This window comes from Tetrao urogallus, assembly GCF_951394365.1.
Source record: "Tetrao urogallus genome assembly, chromosome: 11".
Lineage (NCBI taxonomy): Eukaryota > Metazoa > Chordata > Aves > Galliformes > Phasianidae > Tetrao > Tetrao urogallus.
This window is the reverse complement of record NC_136824.1, coordinates 19429507-19450558: the sequence shown is the minus strand read 5'-3', so window position 1 is coordinate 19450558 and position 21052 is coordinate 19429507. Positions and strand designations below refer to the sequence as shown.

The 21052-nt window shown below is 54.6% G+C and overlaps 1 protein-coding gene across 1 annotated transcript; it reads right to left on the bottom strand.

Annotated features, from left to right (window-relative positions):
- Positions 1-419: 419 nt before the first annotated feature.
- RBPMS2 (RNA binding protein, mRNA processing factor 2) lies at positions 420-20113 on the bottom strand (the record flags this gene model as incomplete). Its single annotated transcript, XM_079540915.1, has 7 exons — positions 420-482; positions 9504-9652; positions 10067-10217; positions 10975-11037; positions 11550-11588; positions 12226-12303; positions 20054-20113. The coding sequence occupies 7 exons, from the start codon at positions 20111-20113 to the stop codon at positions 420-422; spliced, it is 603 nt and encodes a 200-aa protein (XP_079397041.1).
- Between the last annotated feature and the right edge of the window lie 939 nt (positions 20114-21052).

The window sequence follows — 21052 nt, the reverse complement described above, 5'->3', positions numbered from 1 at the left end:
CATGGACAGATGGATGGAGGGACGGAGGGATGGAGGCGGCGTGCGGCGGCTTCACAGTCCGGAGGGGGACGCGCCGGGGCCGGGCGCTTCGTCCGCTGGCCGCAAACCAAAGCAAGAGGTGGGAGCCATCATCCCTGGCACGTCCCTCCATGGAGAGGCAGGGAGGAGGAACAGGAGCCCAGGAGAGATGCTGTGGAAAAGAGGACAGTGAGCAGGGCTGGTAGGATCTGTGGCCCGCCCCGCTCTCCCTGTGCCCGCCGAGGTGGATCTGATCCCACTGCCCATCAAGCAAAGCCAACTTTATCCTACATGAGGTGTATGGGGTGGGTAACATCCCGTCCTGCCCCCCCGCAGGAGCTCAGGGAGCCCAAGGACAGACAAGACAAGGCTCCAGGAGTAATTAGTTACTTACTAACAAACTAACAAAACTGACGAGACTTCCATCCTTGCTGGGTAGCTTCAGAAGGAGGATACCAGCGCATCTGGAAAAAAAGAAAGCCACGCCAGAGGTCCGTGATCCAGGATTATTTCAACCAGAGCCCAGCTCCTTTAGGCCACCTGTGAGCAGAGATGGCTCCAGTACTGGAAAGGAGGCACCAGGATGTACCCCAAAGTAGTGCTCTAAGTGCTGGCACCACCCAGCCCTGCGCTGGTGGCTGGTGCACGGACAGATTAAGGCTCACCAGGCACCAGGACAGGTCCTCCCTTAAGAAGGGCAAAAGGATCCCACACACCTGAAGGGAGCTAGCTCCCCATCCCAGGGCTTGTCTCAACATCCCAAGTACCGTTCCATAACCAGCAGACAGCATCAAAATTCACACCCAGCTCACTACAATACATTGAGCAACACCATCCAGGCTGTTTGTGAAGCTTGTCACTTTGGAGGTGTGCACAAAGGGACTGATCCCCCAGTCACACTCACACTCTCCTGAACATTCCATATTTACAGCTTTTCCTCCATTCAGGCTCAGACAGGGCAGAGGAGGCTCACACCAGGCAGCCATCACTGCTAGATGGTGACCAGTCTGCCCTTGGCCAACAAGAGAGATGTCACAAGCCAACACACTTAAACCAGAACTCTTCCACTTGACTCAAGTAAAACCTACCTCTTTCAACACAGAAAAGACCCAAAGAGCTTTTTTAAAAACTAACACAACCATCAGAAGAGATTCTGGGCAAACTATGCAATGGAGACAAATGGCAGAGCTATGAGCCAGCAGGACTTGGAGGCTTCCCCAAGCACCTCTACCGCCCAGTGCTGCTCTGCAACAAGGAAGGAACCAACAAGCAGACGTAGGAACAATAACCAAAGCAAGCCCTATATAGGGACAGTGGGCAAGGTCTTTTTGAATGCGAGCCCCATCTGGAGTGAAGAATGCCACAGCTGCTAAAATGAATGCTTTGGTAGTAGAGGCTTCATGGTTCATCCAACTTGGAGGTGGCTATCTACTACTGTCATGTAGTATTGATCGATGATCAGCATCTGGCATTGCCACAGGCTGTAAGCAGGCAGTAGACGTGCCAGGTTGCTCTCCATCTTATCTGAGAAGTTGCTGCCGTCAGGTGAAGTCCCCAGTGAAAAAGAGTATCACTCCCAGTTATAAGAAAGGGAGGAAGGAAGAAAGATCTGGGGAACTACATGCCAGTGAGCTTTACCTCTGTGCCAAGGAAAGTCAAGGAACAAATCCTTCTGGAAGAAATGTTAAGGCACACGCAAGCAGAATAGGTGATCCCACACAGCCAGCAAGGCTTCACTAAGGGCAGGTCAAACCTGACCCAGATGGCGGCCTTCTGTGATGGCAAGACATCATTGGTGGATAAGGGGAAGGCAATGGATGCCATCTATCTAGACTTGTGCATGGCATTAGGCATGGTCCTGCTCCATGTCCTCATCTCTAAGTTGGAGAGAGATGGATTTGATGGCTAGCCTATTTAACAGATAAGGAATAAGTTGGATGGTTGCAGCCAGTTAGTGACGAGCCGTGTCCCCCAGGGGTCTGTCTCAGAACTGCTGCTGTTCACATCTTCATCAGCAACACAGATGATGGCATTGAGTTTGCTGACGGCACTGAGCCGAGCGCTGCGCTGGATACGACAGGAGGAAGGGATGCCATCCACAGGGAGCTGGGCGGGCTCACAGAGTGGGACCACGTGAACCCAGGGAGGTTCAGCAAGGCCAAGCCGGGGTGCCGCACTTGGGTCGGGGCAATCCCAGCTGTGAGCACAGATGGGAGAAGGCCTCACGAGAGCAGCACTGCAGAGAAGGACTCGGTGGCTCTGGTGGATGAAAGCCACAGATGAGGCAGCAGCGTCCATTGGGGGCCGGAAAGCCACCGGCATCCTGGGCCGCACCAACAGAGGGGTGGCAGCGGCAGGGAGGGGACCGTCCCCTCTGCTCTGCCCTCGTGAGGCCCCAGCTGCGGTGCTGCGCCCAGGCCTGGGGCCCCCAGCGCAGGAAGGGTGCGGAGCTGGTGGAGCGGGGCAGAGGAGGCACGGAGATGCTGCCAGGGCTGCAGCACCTCTGCTATGGAGACAGCTGAGGAGCTGGGGGTGTTCAGCCTGGGCAAGAGAAGGCTGCAGGCCCACAGCAGTGATGGAAGAGTGCTGGAACTCTCTGGTCCCTTCAAATTTAAGCCACCAGGAAAGCCACTCTGGGTTAAGATAGCAACTGGCAATGCCAGGGAACAATGGACGGCTGTTCTCTAAGCACCTTCACACTGCTCTATAGTACACTGGGTCGTGCAGCAGCAGTCCTGCTGCAAAGTCATCCAGCAGTCCTGTACTCGTGCACGAGATCTCCACAGGACATCCACAGGTCTTCAGAGGAGACAGAGCTGAAGACTCATTTACTGAGAGCCAGCGATGGCCTCAGCACTGTACTCCAAGCTAGACACATCCCTGTTCTAACCCTACTTCCTCTGCCCCTGGAAGAAGGAGAGGTCTGTCACCTGATAGAAAGGCCAGAGGCTTCATAATGAAAACACAGACAGCAAGTGCCAGGACCTTGAGACAGCAGCCTCCTGCCAGGAAAGGACACCAAGGTCACACCTCCCAGAAAGCACAGCTGCCTGTGACAGCCGCATCCTCCTTCCACCAGCACAAGACCTGGGAAGCCAGAAACTGAACAGCCCCAAGGCAGAGCGGGAGAGCAGAGATCCTTCTTGTGATGCTTCCCAAGGGAGAGCCCTGCCAGTTCCATCAGCTATGCAGAGCTGCTGGATCCCAGCTATCCAGACCCTACAGCTGGGAGGTGCTTGCTCAGCACAGCCACATCTCCCCATCCAGCACTCCTCCCCTCGACAGCTGGAAGCAGTTTCCTCCTGCCCTGAAGCAACAGGAAACTCCCCCTTCCTTCACAAGGCCACGCACTTAACCCAGCAGCGGCCGCCATCCCACGCACCCGGCCCTCGGCATGAGCAGCAAGGCAGTGGGGCACGTGCACCCAGCCCAGCCTCCAGCCATGTCCCCAAACCTGCAGGCTCATCTCTGCTTTCCTCAGGAGCCACCTCCTGCCCCAGATGTGCACTCCAAAGCTTCTAGCACCTTTGTTAGCCAACAGAAATCCCATCCTCCTTCTGAAGAATGGGATCATCTAGCCAAGATGACATGCTCTTTAAGAAAACAGAGCCTTTGACAGTGCCAGTTTCTATTATTATCTTAACATCCCTCAAAATGCCTTGCTTTTCCCAGGCACTGGAAGCAGATTGCTCTTGGAGCTGCCTGGAAGGAATGCAGCTAGGCAAGAGGATCTGCAGGGCTGTCTCCAGTGGGCCTCAAGGCAGCAGGTCCTGCCAATACAGCCATCAAGGATGGGAGCTGAGAAAGAGTGGATGGGGCTATCCAAAACTGGGATGGGAAAGCAGAGCAAGAGAGGCTTTTACTGGAAGACACACCATTGCTTCTGGAGCTCTATTAGCTCACAGCTGGAAAGGAGTCTGATGTCAACTTGCATTTCTCTTGCTTGCCTTCTCTATGGAAGTCCTGCCACCTCCCCGCTGTCAGAAAGCCCTCCCTACACAGGACAGGACAAATCAGCCCTTCCTTGTGTTTCTGGGAGCCGGTAAGACCCCAGCAGCATGTTCCAAAGCTGGAAACACAGCAGATGGCAGCTGACCCACAGCAGGAAAGGTCAGTCAGGAAGGCACACCACAAGCACTACCATTGCCCAGCAGCACTCTCCAGATACCTGTTCCCAGTCCCAGCAGCAGGCATCTCACTCACACCTCCTGCTTCCAGGGCCCTGAGCTGAGGAGGCAAACAGGCAAACCCTTGCACAATGTGCAAGACCTAATTAGCTCAGCCCAGCACCAAGGAAATCTTAGTGGAGTTGAAGCAAGCACTCCCTAGCCAGCTAGAAAGCAGCACATCCTATGCTGTAAGCATGCAGAAGAAGATAGGATCCATTCCTATTGCTCAGAAGGAGGACTTCGGGAAGCATCCAGTGCCTTGAACCACTCAGCTTCGAGGCAGCTCACAGACCTCAGCTTGCAGGTTGGGAAGTCACTGCTGATGGCATCTTGATCCAAGCCACTCATCCAGTGATGCTGGGAGAATGGGTGCTCCCAAGGAACAGAGAGCATCTCACATCTGTTTTTTTCTGCTAAAAAGAAATAGCTCGCTCGGGGAGAGCCTGCCTTGGTCAGCCTGTGCCAGCACTAAGCCACTGTAGCTTGGGCGAACACCACAGCCATGGAAGTCTTGGAGAATGCTTCACACTTTTAAGGACATATGCCCTGAAAAAATAATCCTGATGAGTCCTATGTGACAGCCCCAGTGAACAGGCAACAAGTTACAAAACAACACACACTGTTTCCAGCCGTTTCTGCTGTTTTCTGCTGTTTCCAGCCACCCACCCCAGGAAGGTCCATCAGCCACCACAATGTGAAGTGCAGGAGATCTTGCAGAGGGGACCCCAAGGCTGTGCCAAAACTCAGTGCTACACCGAAGCAAGATCCTCATGGCCCTACAGGTCATTGGGCTGTCCACTGCTCCAAGATTACCAGGTTAGTGGCACCCAGATGATCCCACCCCAGCAAACAGCAGCATCCCAACAGGAGGCAGGGTCTTGAAGAGGAACATAGCATCTGAGCTCACCCTGGACTCCCAGTTATTTAGGGCCAGCAGCAGGTCACAGCTGTAGGCACCAGCCTTATGCCCAGCCACTCCACAGCTCAAAGACATCCAGCCTGTCTCAAACAAGCTCACGCAGCTTACCAGAAGGAAAAGAGAAATTGGAGAATTAGGCAGAGCACTGACCTCCCCTTCCATCGATGGGCTCTGCCTCAGCTTGGTGTTGGGAAGCCTTTCAGTCCTGCTGGCCTTTGCCATGAAGCAGAGCTTGATTGCTCCTTCCACTCCCTTGGGCTGATCCCAGATTCAGAATCCTGCCCTCACCACCCCCACCGAAGGATGCTCCTCCAAACTATGTTTCTACTGCTGGCAACAGCCTGGAGACTGTGGGGGCACCCTGGGCAGCCAACCCACCAAGATGGGCAGCTGGAAGCTTCCATTCCATGATCTGCTCCCTGCCTTGGGAGCATCAGCCACAGCCTTCTAGGTCCTGGCTACTCAGCCTGGTCTCCTCCATGTACCATATAGTGACTACCACCAGTTTCATCCACTCCTCTACCCAATTCCCAAAGAAAGTCCAGCCTTCAGGGTTGCAGAGGCATCTTGGAAGCATCTCTTTACAGAGGTGCACTGATAGCATGATAGGAGCCCCATTGTCTCCTACAGCACACCCAAAGCCTGGCTTAGAGATGCTCCAGAACACATGGTTTCACAGCAGAAGCACAGTGCAGTCCAACACAATCACACAGATGCTAGCTGAAACATTTCATTGGGTCTAAAGGGCTCAAGACAAACTGCATCCTGGTTTCCATCTCTGTACCAATTCCCCCTCTTCCCAACTCAGCACATCTGTGCACCCCAGAGTCTTCCAAGGACAAAGGCAGACCTGGGCCCCCATCTTGGATGACTGCTCTCCCCAGTATCACTACCCACCACAAGAAGCAGCGATCCTGGACTCAATTCCTTCACTTAGAGCTAAACATAGCAACCATTCTCCCACATTCCCTTTTCCCATCCTCCCGGTCTCCTACACTGCTCCCTTCCATCCCCAGTCAGATGCCCTTCTGTACAGCTCACAAGAGCCGCAGCCTGGCTGTGGTTTCAGGCCGCAAAGAGAAGACAAGCTCCAGGCAGGAACTTGCTCCATTTCCAGTAACTGGAGAGAAAGAGGTGAGTTTAGACCCACAACTAAGGGCAGGGTCTGTCCCGATATGCAATTCTGGAATAAAGTGACCGCCAAGTGCTGTTGTCTAAAGGTGCCCGGTAGAATTTAGTTGTGTGCTATCGCTATCACGTCACTCACCTCCCCCATTGTGTGCTAGGAGTGAGGTCAAGGTGTATCTCTGGTCGCCCTTAAAAGGTTGTGGATGGGGAGAAACCAGGTTTCTGTCACACCAAGTGGCAGGGTCATCCCTGCCCCAGCTCAACCGGGCTGCTCCCCTCCCACCAGCAGGACCTGGCCAAGCCTGGCTCAGCTGGGAGGAGTTGATGTAAGATGGTGCCATGCTGTGTGCGCCATGTCATGTGCTGCCAAGTTGGAGATGTGGGTTAGAAAGAAAGCCTGGTATCTCATTCCCCAGGCTCTGGTGGGTGGGTAGCGTGAGGCCCATGCACTGGGTGGGCAAGGAAATATGGGCTACAGAGATGGGCAGAAGCTTGCAAATCCCATGGTGCATCTTGGAGGATAGATGGTTACCTTACCAGTCTTTCCAAACGGGGCTGCCGTCATGCTTAACACTTCTAGGAATGGAGCTGTAGCACAGCCACTCCACTAGCTGCAATAAGGCATCACTAGGGTGTCCCATCTCCAGGGACAGCTCTGAGCTTCAGGGCTAGCCTGCGCTGGCATCATGGCTGGAGTTCACTAGGGACATCAAAGGAGGGATTTGAGAGAGGGTGGGAGGGAGGGAAGGCACATGGGACAGTCTTAAAGTCAGTGGAATCCCCACACGTAGAGGCTTTTAGCAGTGCCGGCTCAGGTCACAGTCACACCTATGGCAGCCTGGTGCCTGGAGGGACCCCATCTCCATGGCACAGCAGCTCAGCAGTGCCGGAACAGCAGTCATCCTGCTCTTCTGCAAGCGGCTCACTGAGAGCTCCTGGCAAATGAGCAGAGGCCAGACCAGCCTCCTGCCATCTCCTGCCAGCCCTCTGGCACGACAGACACCTACTCACCTACTTTCTACCAGGCTTGAACACAGAGCTGTGAGACTACGAGTGCTTCAAGTTTTAACTTTTTGCACCAAGCTCTCTGTTCAGCTACTGCCTCCAACTACGTGCTCCCTGCAGTGCTGATGGCTCGTGGAGCTGCTCCAGCCATCCCCATAAACATCCTCCAGCCAAGAGGAATCCCAGGAGGAGGAGCTACCGCTGTCCTAGAGAACAGCTCGCGTGTCCACCACTGCCAAGCCCTACCAGTGAGAACGAGGGCTCAGCACACCAAAACCAAGGTTACAGCTTTTAGCCCAGTTTGAGAGCAAAAGTCACCTCACACTGCCTTAACTCCACCCTGCCTCAGCTCTGCAAGGAAAAGGGCTCCAGCCTAGAGATCAGGCAGCTCCAAGCAGCCAACTTAAGTAATGTTTAACCCCATAAAACTTTATTGGTGATGTATGCTGCACCAGAATGTCCCTCTGTGAGATCACCGCCAACCTCAAGCACAGTGCAGCAAGGAGCAGCTGTAACTGCTCAGCCAGCCCAGCCACTCTTCTTCATCAGAGCCACAGCTCAGAAGGGACACACTGACTCCCCAGGCCTTATGGGAACATCATCCATTAGGGACTTGCTTGGGCAGGGCATCCCATGTCCTCCCAGTATCTCCCTGGAGCCAGAGTTTCTCTCCAGGATTCGAGTCCTCTGAGAGTTAAGCTGCCTGTCCAGCACAAGTAGTTTGCCAGCTGGAAGGTTTAAACTAAAAACCCAGATGGAGAGAATCTGACTGAAGGCTTCCTTTATTCTGGGAGAGCAATTTTTCCTCTGTCCACCCTACACAACATAAAGTCCTGGTGTCTGACCCTGCTGCTCTGGGTCCCTGTACAGTCACTGATGATCACCCTTGAAGGAACCACAGTAGTAATGGTTCCACACTCCTCAGCAGTCCCAGCCAGGATGGAGAGGGCATTCCTGGTTCTTACTACTAGGGGCAGCAACAGCCCTTGGCTCCACCACCCTACGCAAGGGAAGGACAGAATCTGCCCTCCTGGGCTGCCCAGGCGCACAGTCAGATGCTCCTATAGCTGTGGGCACTCCTGGAGAACATCACACAACTCCCAAACTGGAAGTAACCCAGTGAAGGGTCAGCATATCTAGAACACCAGGCTGAGCCTGTCCTGAGCCCCACATGCCTCTTGCCTACCCTGCAGGAGCATCAGCCCAATGCTAGGTCACCAGCAGGACAAAAGCAGCAGAGGGCAAGTCTGTGCAGGCGAGGAGCTTGCGTCTCCTCCACACTGCATCTGGACACAAGCTTGGCTTGAAGCCATTCAGCTATGGTCAAAACACTTGCAGGAGCAAGAAGAGGCTGAAGGGCCAACTCAGCTGTCAGCCAGGTGGGTAAGGCGATGGGACATTGCTCTTCTTCCTCCCAGGCTAAGCAGGGAAAAGCAGAGCCAAGCAGTTAAGTCCTGATGCTCTGGGAACAAAGCCCAGAGCCCCACTGCACTGGCCCCCAGCACTACTATGGGAACAGAGACTGAAACAGGCAGAGCCCTTGGTGACATCAAGCAGGGTAGGTTCTCCTACACAAGTGCTCCAAAACAAGCACCTTCACATGGAATTCAGGCCTAACCTGTACTTAGCTTTCTTTTTGCATTTCTGCCATTTTGGAGGTGGTTATGCTTAGCAGGGGTGGGTGGCCTCAGAAGAAAATCATGCTTTCATGTACTATGATTCCAGTATCAGATGAGCAGAGGTATCCTTATGCCTCCAGCTGTCAGGGAGCACAGCCCCTGCGACAGCAGGCAGCAGTATGCATCACCAGCACCTCCATAGCCTATGGCAAGTGGCTGCACTGCACCCACAGGGTCCCACACCTTTGCTTCAAGGAGGATGTTTCATAGTTATACTTGCTGGCACATAGCACATCCTCCCCGCAGACACACAAGAAGCTTCTCTGGCAATGGGGACCAACGCCAGACAAAAACTGAGCGCTCACCCCAACCCTTCCCTTCCCCCAGCCCAAGAGAAAAGCTGGGCCTGCAGAGTGGGGGAGCAGCAGAGCTCTAATTGCATCCATGTCTCCCATTTATTCCATACTCAGCAGCTCCACCACTCGCCCTGCAGCCCGTGCAGGGCCTGGAGCAGCAGGAAGAGCTCTGCCAGGAGCAAGGTGCAGAGGCCAGGGGAGAACCAGCAGAGCAGAGACCCGAGGGAAGAAGCACCAGGGGAAGGAGAGAGCGGCTCTCTCTCGGCAGGGGCCAAAGGGAGAGACTCACCTGAGCGTGAAGAGCAGCGGCCGCAGCAGCAGCCGCTGGGTACGTGAAGGCGGCATGGGGGATGGCAGGGGTGAGCTCCGTGGTGTACAGTGGGTAGGGAGCCCATGCTTCTGGGGATGCCGGGATTAGAGCCGCTCCAGTCAGGTCATCTGGACAAAGAGACAAGGGGACAGCCAGCTCAGAGCTGGACCAACTGCCTGCTTTCAGGGACGGGCTCTGCATTTCCCACTCCAAGTTAAAACTCTGAGGCTTAAGATGAACACCACCAAAGCATGCCAAGGCTGCACGGCACAGCACTGCTCCTTCTTGCTTTGCATCTAGAGATGATTTAAAGCCCTTGGTGGTACCACTCCACCTCCTCAGCACTTCCAGAGTTGGTCAGAAGCCTTAGCAGATGCCTGCTGTTCTCCTGCAACCCCAACCCGCTGGCAGATATCAGCCAGAAGACACAGCTCTCCTTCCCACCCTGGCTGTAGGCTCAGCTGCACCAAGCCCTGCCACCAGCATTCCCAGTGCCAGGTACCTCCCAGGCTGGCCCTCAAGCTGCATCCCAGCATACTCACAGGGGTCCCGTGCAATGAAGTGTGCGCCCAGGGCAGGGTGGATATTGGTGGGGTTTGGTGTGGCCATCAGCTTGCTCTTGGCCATCTTTGTGTTGGCTTTAGCAAACTCTAACCGCAAGGTCTGAGGGTTCTCTGGGTCAAAGCGGATGCCCTGTGACAGAAGAAAGCAAAGGAGTCTCTCAGAGAGGTTTCCTGCCCCACTGCACTGCCTGCAGCTATTCGTGTAACAGTGCCCAACAGCGGAACAAGGGCCATCACCCTGCAGTCACATACCCAGTTTGTCACCTCATGCTTGCATTTCCCTACTTAGCTGACCTAGGACCCACTGCTTCCACGTTAAGGGACATAGCTTTGCTCTTTATGTGCAGTTCCCCAGCCAGCAAAGCACTGACAGCTATTGGCAGTAGTCAGGAAATATCCACCTGCTGGAGCTAAGATGCCCTGTCTGCTCTGGAGCTTCCTATCTGTGGTGCTTCTATACCTGTACCAGCCTGGGTTGGATAAGCACACACCTTGAGACTCAAGGCGAGCTCTGCAGCAGATCAGAAGAGCTGCAGATGTATTCTGTTGCCTGTACCAGACAGCTCTGGGCACAGAAGCAGCAGCATGGGAAGGCTGCTTCCCCTACATTGCACCATCCTGGAGCAGGTTCCATCTGAAAGCAGAGCTCCTAGCAGGTCAGAGGCCAGGACAAGGACTTACCCAGAGTAATGGCACCCTTAAATATGACCAGCTCTCCCGCTTGGCTTCTGGGAAATTGCATGACCAGTTAACTACCACATTTGAGGGCACAGCTGGGACTCCTTGGCTCTTCCTATGCTAGGGACAAGCCAAGTATCACTCGTGCTCCAGACCAAGTGACAGCAGTGTGTACGGCCCCCAGCCCTCCCAGTACATCCAGTACTCACATTTAAGGCATTCTTTGCTGCTTCAGCACCAGCTCGGCTGTCAAAGGTCACAAAACCAACCGGCTACAAGAAATAACACTGATTTCAGTTTGGAAATATCTTTCAGATCCACTACCTACCCTGCCACCCTTTCTATCCCAGATAGCTCACAGCAAGCAGAAGAGGCCAAGCAAAGTTGTATTGAGCCTTCGAAGCAGAGCTTGAAGGGCCTTGGATCGTTAACTCCTGCTCTGTCCTCTCCCAGCACAAAGTTTTCTCATCCCTACACAGCGGGCACTTCTCACCCTGGCAGCCTCTGGCAAAGCTGCTGCTCGCCCTCAAGCAGAGCTGCTGCTAGACTAGGGACCCCTGGTGCAGGGCTGAAGGACATGTTCTCATCCAGCACCCATGACCCCCGGCCAGTCTCGGGAAACAAGGAGACATCCAGCATACACTGAGAGCTTCCAGCCACCAGGACAGGGACAATGAGCAGAACCCAGCTGCCTACGTGATGCCACACACAGTGAAATGGCATCTGTCCCCAATTCCCATCAAGCAGAAGAGATAAATACCCAAACTCTAGGAAAAGGAGGTACCTGCTTCGATGTTAGCTTGATCAGTGACCCTTCATAACCCTAGAGAAGAGAAGAAAGCAAGACAGCGTCAGGTTCCTGAAGGAGCCAAGCTAAAACTTGGCCATGATGCAACAGCTCCAGGAGCTCCTGCAGCACCAAATCCTACACAAGACAGGCTTTGCAGAGGGAGATCTATTAACCCATCTCCAAGGGTGCCAGTTCACTCTTTCCCACCGAAAGAGAAGACAGTCACAAAGCAGAGAAGGCATCTCATCTCAACTAGCCTATTCTGCCTCTCTGGGAAGAAATCCAGCTCTTGGCCAAGCTATTAAAAGATGAGCATCCTGCTCCAGTGGGGAACACAAGGGCTCCTGGGAAGAGGCTCATTTTGATGAGCCACCCATACCCTCTTTCTACACCACGGCTAGATGGAAGCAACAGCAGGTTGACTTATGTGTACCACATTATTTGATCAGTACGTGTGTCCTAGCCAGCCATCGAGGTACATCGAGCTTACCTAAGCCAGCCTCCTCTCAACACATGCTGCAGACCACAGAAAGACTTCCAGGACATTTAGGACCAGACCTCCATGGTTCCCCAAAGCTTTAACAGAAGGCTTAGCTCCTCACTTCATTCTTGCTTCCTGCCACAAGATAGCATCCTTTCCACTAAAGACAAAACATGAAGACTTCCTTACCTTGAATGGTCGGAAGAGTAGGTAGAGCTCTCTGGGTTTGATGTCCACAGGAAGGCCACTGACAAACAGTGTCCGTACCTAGGAAAGAGGTCAACGAGGTCTACTGAAAGGAGATATGTAGTACTGCAGGAGGAACACAGAGCGCAGTTCAGAAGCAAGGTGCAATGGGATTAGGACATCCTGCACCAATGGTGGCCTTGCAGGCACTAACACTTCCCTGTGTTAGAGCAGCACTGTCCTGGGCAAGGTGCAGGCAGGCCTTTTCTACTTCCCACAGTGGGATTTAGACCTTCACAAAAGATTCAGGCTCCAGGAGAAGATCTTGGGTTGAATAGGGTATGGACAGCAGCCCCACAGTCTTTTAACAGACCTCGATGCCAAAGGCTTGAGGTCTGCTAGACGACCATATGCTGTCAAAAGCACTACAGGAAAGTTTGACACATCACAGTTCCAGAAGAAACAACCTCAGCTGTCTCTCTAACTCCTTCTAGAGATATCAAGTGCTTGATCACTAGATGTCTTACCCCTAGCCCATCCTGGTGCCTCAATTCAGCCACTAAATCAAAAGAAAGCCCTCAACTTTCAGTGCCGCCTCATAACTACACAAGTATCTTTGACTTCAGAAGCCCCAGGAGAATAATTTGGGGTCCAGCCCAGCTCCTTCCCCAGCACTCTTTGGAAGTCACTCTCAAACCACACTACATCAAGTCCAAGGATGCAACTGCTCTTCCAAGCTGTAGAACTCATAAAAACAAATCCAAATGCCTTTGTAGAAGCACAAACACAACAGAAGATGACTTCAACAGACAGTGGTAGAATGCACATAAATAGCCAGGAATATGGACCAGTGCTAAAGGCTGGGAAGAACGCTGCTGAGCAGCAAGGCCATCACAGCCACCTTCTCCCTGCACTGGGAGATGCTGGCTGCCAGCCTATTTCCATAGGAAGCAGAGTGATGAAACTGCCAAGATTTCCTGTAAGTCAGCATAGAGCTAGAATGGGAAGTTATGTGCTACAGAGGTCACCAAGGCACTAGTCATCATTGAAAAGGACTGGGAGAAAACGAGCTCAGCTTCACCAGAGTGAGAAGCATGGCAAGACAGAAAAAAAGGCTCTAGAAACAAGATGGAAATCTTTGTTCATTGCTTTCAAGTCACCTGGGCATGCCTCCCACTGAAGCAATCCCAAACATGCCTGTGGAACACTGGAAGTAGAGAAGGACAGCACGAACACCCAAATGCCCGCTGGCACCAAATCATACCAGACACTACATACAGACAGACATCTAGGAAGGACACCCAGCAGGACCAGGAGCACAGAGCCCATCTCCTGGCCTACTTCCAGCCTGGAGTTTACATCCCTATCACACTTCCATGGCATAAGCATTCTGAACCCACACTTGCCTTGCCTGGGCATCTCCCCTTCCTCAGAAGAAGCGGGCTGCACCTGACGCCTCTTTAAAGCTCTCTTCCCACTCAAGTGAGAAGAAACGCAATGTTTCTGTTGCTTTCCAATAGGGAATGTGTGCTCCCTCAAGTCCCTCTCTCAGTTCAGAGAGATTTTTCACATCAGCTCAGGGGGTACCTTAAACCCTATAGGATGGGCATAAATCACAAATTCTTGGATGCTCTGCCCCTCATTCCCTTCATGAGGGGGGATCAAGGGCCGCCAGCACTCAGCAGGCACCACCACAGTGGGCTGCTGCCACCCCCTTTAGGATGCAGAGCCCTTCTCTAGGCCAGCGTATATGGGATACAACCACTGAGCATCCTTATTCTCTCCTCACGTCCTCCCCACCAAGCCCAGCAACTCATTTGGTGCCACAGCCCACCACTCCAGAACCATCTTATGCCCGAGCTGAGCGAGCAGTGGCAGCCAGAAGCACCTTGACAACTTCAGGCTTCTACATGGGCTATACGAAGCGGCTGCTGTGCATTCCCAGAAGACACACGGCCATTTCTTGCAGGGAAATGTTGCATGGAGTGCAATGGCACATGTGCCTGAGCCACGTGAAAGCACCATCCCTTTTCAATATTTCAGGATTTGAGTGCGCTCAGGCCCCAGAAATGGATGTTTCTTCCAAGCAGATAGAAATCTGCATCCCTGTTGGGTCTCTAAGTGGTCCCGTGATGTGCAGCTCAGTAAGTCCTTGCGACAGGCATGACAGAATGGAGGACATGCCATTGCTTGGGGAGGGAGAAAGTCGGCTACCCAAAGCCCTTACAACAGCCTGATCAGAGCAGTGCAGGTGCCCAGGAAAGCTCTTTGTCAGAGGGAACAAGTCCCTAATGCTGTCCTCATCTGGACAGGAACAGGATACATTATTCCAAATCTTAAAAGCTCCCCTTGGCCTCCAGGCACAGTTTGTCACAACACACAGATTGAGAAATGGGGATTCCAGACAACCCACAGCAGCTGGCAAGGATGGGCATCACCCCAAGAAAGCCTGGGCAATCCCCAGTGCCACCAGCCAGAATCTCCAAACTGTATGTGCCCAAGGATCACGAGAGACTAAGGAAGGTCCTGGCTCAGAAGACCTTGTAAGGGGAGGAGGTGGGACCTTAGGCCAACCTCCTACATACAAAAAGTGCAATTACAGATGAGAAACAGTAAGGGGTCTGGAAAAGCATCTTCCAGTGGGGTAACTTCCACAGGGCTCTCCAAGAACCTTAAACCCTTCAAGAGGCCACCAGGACCTCCACCTTTCTGCCTTCGTCAATTTGCCCCACTTCAATTCTCTGCCACTCAGCATCGGATCCACTTCAACATTCAGCTTCCCCACAGAGGCAGCTAGAAAAGCCACAAGACAAGGAAAAAAAGGTATATAGATGTATGTATTCCCTTCCCTGTCCCAGCCCCCTCTGGGGATGTCCCTGGTGCAAACACCCGGCAGAGATGGAGGAGAGCCATGGAAAACAGGATTTGTGCCAGGACGGACAGGACCGTCTAGGCCATCGCTTGAAGAGGGAGGATCCCAGCATAGCTTCCCACGCAGAAGCAGGGAGGGACAAGGACGAAGCCATTAGTGCTGAGATCCTCAGTGGCTCTGAAGCCTTTCTTACACTGCTGCGTGCCCCAGAAGAGATATCTGCTGTGAGCACAGCCAGGTTCTCAGCACTAAAGCTTCAGGTCCACATCTCCTGGTCACATTTGTTTCGTATAAGCTTGAAGGGGAGTCTTAAGAACACGTAGATACTGCCCTGCAGCCCAGCAAGGGTCAAGTTATGTCAAAAATGCAAAGGCACAAGCACACATCTCCTGCAAGGCTGCTCTGGGAGGTCTCCAGGCTTTCGTCAAGAGAGACAAAATCTGTCTACTCTGAATCCTCCCACAAGTGAGCAAGGCACAGCCTCCCCTTCTGTAGGACGCAGCTTTGACATCCATTTCCTACTCCCCTGTTCTCACAAAGCTGAGACCCCATAGAGTCAGTCAGGTCCCAAAGGCAGTCCCTGCTCCACACAGCCAGGTTCGCTACCCGTCCCCGAAGGGTCCCACCACGCCGCAGCCCCCACAGGAACACATCCCACCGATGCTCTGCTTGGGCACCCCAAAGATTGGAGCTCTCGGGATGCAGCCACTTGACACGAGGCTGCTGGAATGCAGCAAGGCTGCAGGCAGCCCCGGGAGCCAGGACTTATAAGGCATGGATGGGAAAGGCGGGGAGCCAAGCGTGCAAAATGTGGCTGCAGAGAAGGAAAGGCTCGGGAATGCCACTGCCAGAGCTAAAAAACCCAACGGGGCCACTCCAGATGGCCTACAGGGCTTTTGCTCCTGTGGTCGGGGCAGGAAGGAGCTCGAGCAAAGGGGGGGAGGAGGGCGAGGTAGCAGCAGCTGCCTGGAGCAGCAGGAAGCACATGGGTGCCGATAAGCCCTGGCACAACAGGGCAGCACCCAAGAATAGGACGTGGTTGGAGCAGAGGAAGCTCTGCTAGTTTTTATCCCAGGGGGGCAGCTTCACAGCAGTTGCTCTGGTGGGAGATGAGCTCCCACCTACCATTTCTGCCCTGAGCACAGGATGTGGGTTTGGCTGCAGAACCCTCCCCAGGTATGCCATCCTCTTGGGTCCTCATCTGCATCCAAGGTCACGAGCCAGGCAACAGCAAGCTGAAAGTTTGCAGCAGTTCTCTGCTGTAACACTAGTTACGAGTGTCACTTCAAATCACACCTTTGGGGATGCTGGTAGGATGCCAAGGCAACCGCAAGACTGAACCACCATTGCATTAGACCAGTTCCTGGCAAGACAGAACTACAGCACAGTGCTACACAGAAAACAGACCCTAAACGCCAACTTTAAGCAGCACCAAGTCCTGATTCCCCTCTGCACCACACAGGGCTCTTCCCCACAAGACCCCATGCACACAATACAGCCCAGAGGATAGGGGCAGGGCAGATGCAAGCCCATCATCCTCCCAAGGAGAGCATGGGGAGCCAAGCTCCCAGAACTTTGACCCACAAAGGCAAGCTAAGGTCTCACACCTACACCATGCCTCTGTGATCACAGTGACAGCATCTGCGCCTACAGGGCACGCAGCAGAGGTCAATTCCCAGACAGGGAAAGGCTCCTTGCTCCCAGTCAGGGCACAGTGCTCCTGCAGAAAAGGTGCCGAGCACTCTCACACCCTGATAAGGCTTTGAGCTGAAGCCTTTATTCTGGGCACTCAGGGCCAGGACAGGCAGAAGTTCTGTCATCTCACCACTCAATCTTCATGACCCAAAGTCTAACATGGCCAAGACCTACAATCCCAAAAATATCTTCTTGCTCCAAAAGCTTTCTCTACCAGATCCAAAGAGTCACACTTGGCTTCATGCAATGCCAATTCCCCTAGCAATGCCGGGAGCTCTCAGAGCTGCATTCCAGATGCTCTAGGAGCATCCTTCCTATTTCGCCTATCTTGGCAAGGAAGCCTTAGATTTGGGCCTTTCAGAGCTTTACCATGCACCACTTAAAACCATTTTCCATCACGGAAAGCTCTGTTCTATAGCTCCTGTGGCTAGCAAAGGAAAGAAACTCAGTTCCGAAGCCACGTCTTGTTTACTAGATCAGCAGGCAGAAGGAATAACAGTTTTCATGTCATGGAGACCAGCTGGAATACTGATGCTCAAAGCAATTCAGATTGGAGTCTAAGAAACGTAGATTTGAATAAGCGAGGAAGGAGAAGGAAGCCATTCCATAGGCTTCCAAGGGCCACCAGGAGACAGACTCCCACATCCCATCCCCCTGGTAAGAGCAGCCCCATTGATAGAGGAAGCCTGGGAACACAGCAGTTCCCAGGACCTTTCCACTGTCCTCCTGGGGGAGGAAGGTTTAACATCAGGCTTCCAAATCCCAACCAGAGCAGGAGCAACACCTCTGCATCAATGGGACGGAACAACAAGATGCATGGTAAGCAAGCAAGCTCCTTGGGCTGCTGGAGAACGCAAGGAGAGCGCACAGCACCCAGCAGTGCCCCTCAGGATGGGTGCTGTCGCGCAGATCGGCGGCTGCCTGGAAAACTAAACAGAAGATAGCAGAAGTGGGGAGGGATCGGCTTTGGGGAGGTGTCTGGTGAGGAACAGCAGGGGCTGACAGTCGGCCCTGTTTGTTTAACATTCCCATTAGCGACCCAGAGAGGAGTAAGAGGCATTCCTGTGCTCAGCATGTCACCGGGCAGGAAGGGGCTGCGAGATGTGGGGGCTTGAAGATTAGATAAAGGGAAAGGCTCAATTTGGGAGCTTTGCATCACCATATCTGGGGCACGCAGTGCCCTTCAGGGAAGCAGCAAAGTAGGCTCATGGAGGAAGGTGAAAAGCAGAAAAGGTGTTTACAGCTCCAGGATCTGGTGCTATTCTCTGCGCAGCTTAGGAAGATACCCCAGCGCCATACCCCTTCCTGCTTGCATTGGGGTTGAACGGTTCAGTTCAGTAATTAAACGTAATTATTGCTAATGGGGAGTGAATTGACACGCAGCAATGGGAGCTCTGGATGAGAGTTTGAATTTGGGTTGGCTTGGATGTAGCGAAGTCGCCTGAACGTGAGGTCATTCCCGGTCCCCCCACCACCATCAGGATCTTCAGCAGAGAAGCGCAGCTCCCGCTCAGCTGGGTAAAGCAGCCCTGTGGGGGAGTCCTGCAGAGGACCACCACGGAACCCAAGCAGTCAGGATGGGGACATCCCACCAGTCCCAGAATCACCTCCAAGCATCCCCAGCACATCTAAGAGGATAGGCTGGGCCATCCCTCTCCCTGCCTGCAGCGCAGAGCAGGGGACACTTGCCACTCAGCCAGTCCGGCGCTCCACAGCACAGACCTTGAGCCCCATTTTCCAGGTAGCAAGCATCACACTGGAAGTGACGCACTCTCCAAACTGCCCAAACACCGTAAGGGTGCAGCACCACCGCAGCCAGCAGATAATTGGAGCGCACAGCCGCAGCCCCGCACACACAGCCCACGGAACCCCCCGGTGCCAAGCCTCCCCACACCCAGAAAACAGCACACGCTGTCCCCCCAGTGCCACCCACCGAGGTGGGACACGTCCCCAGCGGTGCGACATCGCGTCACCTCAGCTTCGCTCAGCACAGCGGAAGGAACACCGCAGCCAACACCTGCGCGCCCATTCCACCCCATTAGCCAGGTCCCCAGAACGGAGGACACGCTGGCCCCGAGGCAGCTGGTGCGCAGGGACCAAAGGGCCCCGGTGGGCGGCGGGCAGCCAGCCCGGGCGCCATGTTGCGGCGATGTGAGCGCACGGCGTGCTGGAGGAGGGCGAGGGGAGGGGGCTGAGCATCTCCTGCTCCCCAGGGCCAGGCGTGGAGGACTGCAGCAAAACGTTGCATTTTCCTCCAAGATGGAGGAGGGCGGGTGACCCTGCTGCACCACCACCACCCCAAGGGTTGTGGGATGGTTCCGTGGGCCGCTGCACAGGGACGCTCAGGAGCCCTCCCATCATGTGGTCTGTCTCATGATGACCATCTAAAGGATGGGGATAGTGGCTAGGGTGGCACACAGCCCCACCAGCCCCAGCTAGGTTGTTGGTGCAGCTGCCATCACTACAGTTTAAATTTGTCCCTGTCACCTATATTGGCATCTGGATGTCAGAGCTTGGCCACTCCATCTCCAAGGGAATGAGGTCCTTGACCCAGGAGAATACAAGATCACCCAGGGCTCACCACACTGCAGCCAGTAGTCATACTTCCAGCCTTGGATAAAGCCAACACACACTGCGCTGCAGTGCTGGACCCCCGACGTCCCAGCCCTCCAGTTCTTACAGCTGGACCTCAGCTCTGCAAACCAAAGATGCATCAGCATCCCAACACCGTTCACTTACACTGTGTCTCCAGTGCTGCAGCCTTCACACCCTTGATCACCTATGCTCTGAAGCCCAGATATCCCAGGTCACAGCTGGGGCTCCAAATCCCAAGGAGCCAAACCCTCAGTGCTCCTCAGCCCCACTGCCTCGAGTCTCCACTGCTCCGGGTCCCCACTAACAGAGCTCCAGAGCCTCAGAAGTCCCAACTCCCTGGTGCCCCGGTGCCTTGGGTCACCACTCCCACAGCTTCAGAGCCTCAACACTGTGAGCCTTCAATGCTGCAGCTCTCAGGACTCTGGAACCCTCGGGTCCGCAGTGCTCTGCATCCCTGTTCTTAGGGCTCCTGAGCCTTGATGCCGGTGGGTCCCCGGTACTCCAGAGCCCCAACAGCCCCGGTTCCCTGGACGCAGGGTCCTCAGTGCTCCAGGTCCCTGCTCCCGGGACCCCGAAGCCCCGACGTGCAGCACTCCCGGTGCTCCAGCCCCGACGCCCGGCTCTCGGTGCTCCAAAACGTGTTCCCCAACGCGTCCCACTAGCTCCCACCTCCTCCTCGACGTTTCCTCCGCCGTTGGTGTGCTCGGTGTCCTTATTGAGGTTACTCATGGTGGGGGGCCGAGGGGGGTGGTGGTGTGAAGGCGAGTGAAACAGCAGCTCCGAGCGGGGAGCGGGTGCCGTGCGGTGCCGGTGCGCGGTGCGGAGCTGCCCTCCCGGCTCACATGCGGTGTCCCGGGAGGGGGGTTCGGCTCCACCGTTAAGAACCGGGCGGAGCGGAGCGCAACGAGCCGCAGCTGCGGGGCCCCCGCCGCTCCCGGTGCCGCTCCCGGTGCCGCCGCCGCCGCGCACGGAGCAGCGGGGCCGGGACCCGCCCGCCCCCGCCCCCCCCCGCCCGGAGCCGCCCCCGGGCCGCCCGCCGCCAATCCCGGCCCGGCCCGCCCCCGCGGGGGGGCAGGGGGATGTGGGGTTGGCTTTTATTTTTTTTTAATGCGTGTGGGTTTGGGGGGGGGTTGTGTGTGCTTTTTTTTGTGGTTTTTTTTTTTCTTCCTTTCTTCTCTCCCTTTCCACGAAAAACTTTCTCAACTTTGGTGAACTTTCGGGCTTCAACTTTCTTAAAGGGACCGGCGGCCACAGAGCAGGGGGCGATTCCTGTGGGCTCCCTCGAGGGCTCCAGGAACCTCAGGGCTGCAGCCCGACAGTCCTGCGGCAGCAATGCCGAAACCCCCCGCTGAAAGCTGCACCTCAGCCCTTGGGGCTCAGGATGTGGGCTCCGTCCCAGGGCAGCAGCCCCAAATCCCCCAGAAAAGCATCCCTTCATCCCCCAAAACGTTATCCCCATATCCTCCAGAACAGTATCCCTTCATCCCCTGGAATGTTTTCCCCATATCTTTCTGAGCAGCATCCCCATATCCCTCAAAATCGCATCCCTGCATTCTTCAGAGCAGCAGCCCCTCATTCCCTGGGAGAGCAGCCCTGTGTCCACTTTCTGCTCTTCTCCATGTCCACACGGGTCCGTGGACTGGCCCCATCCCAATGAAATAGGCAGGG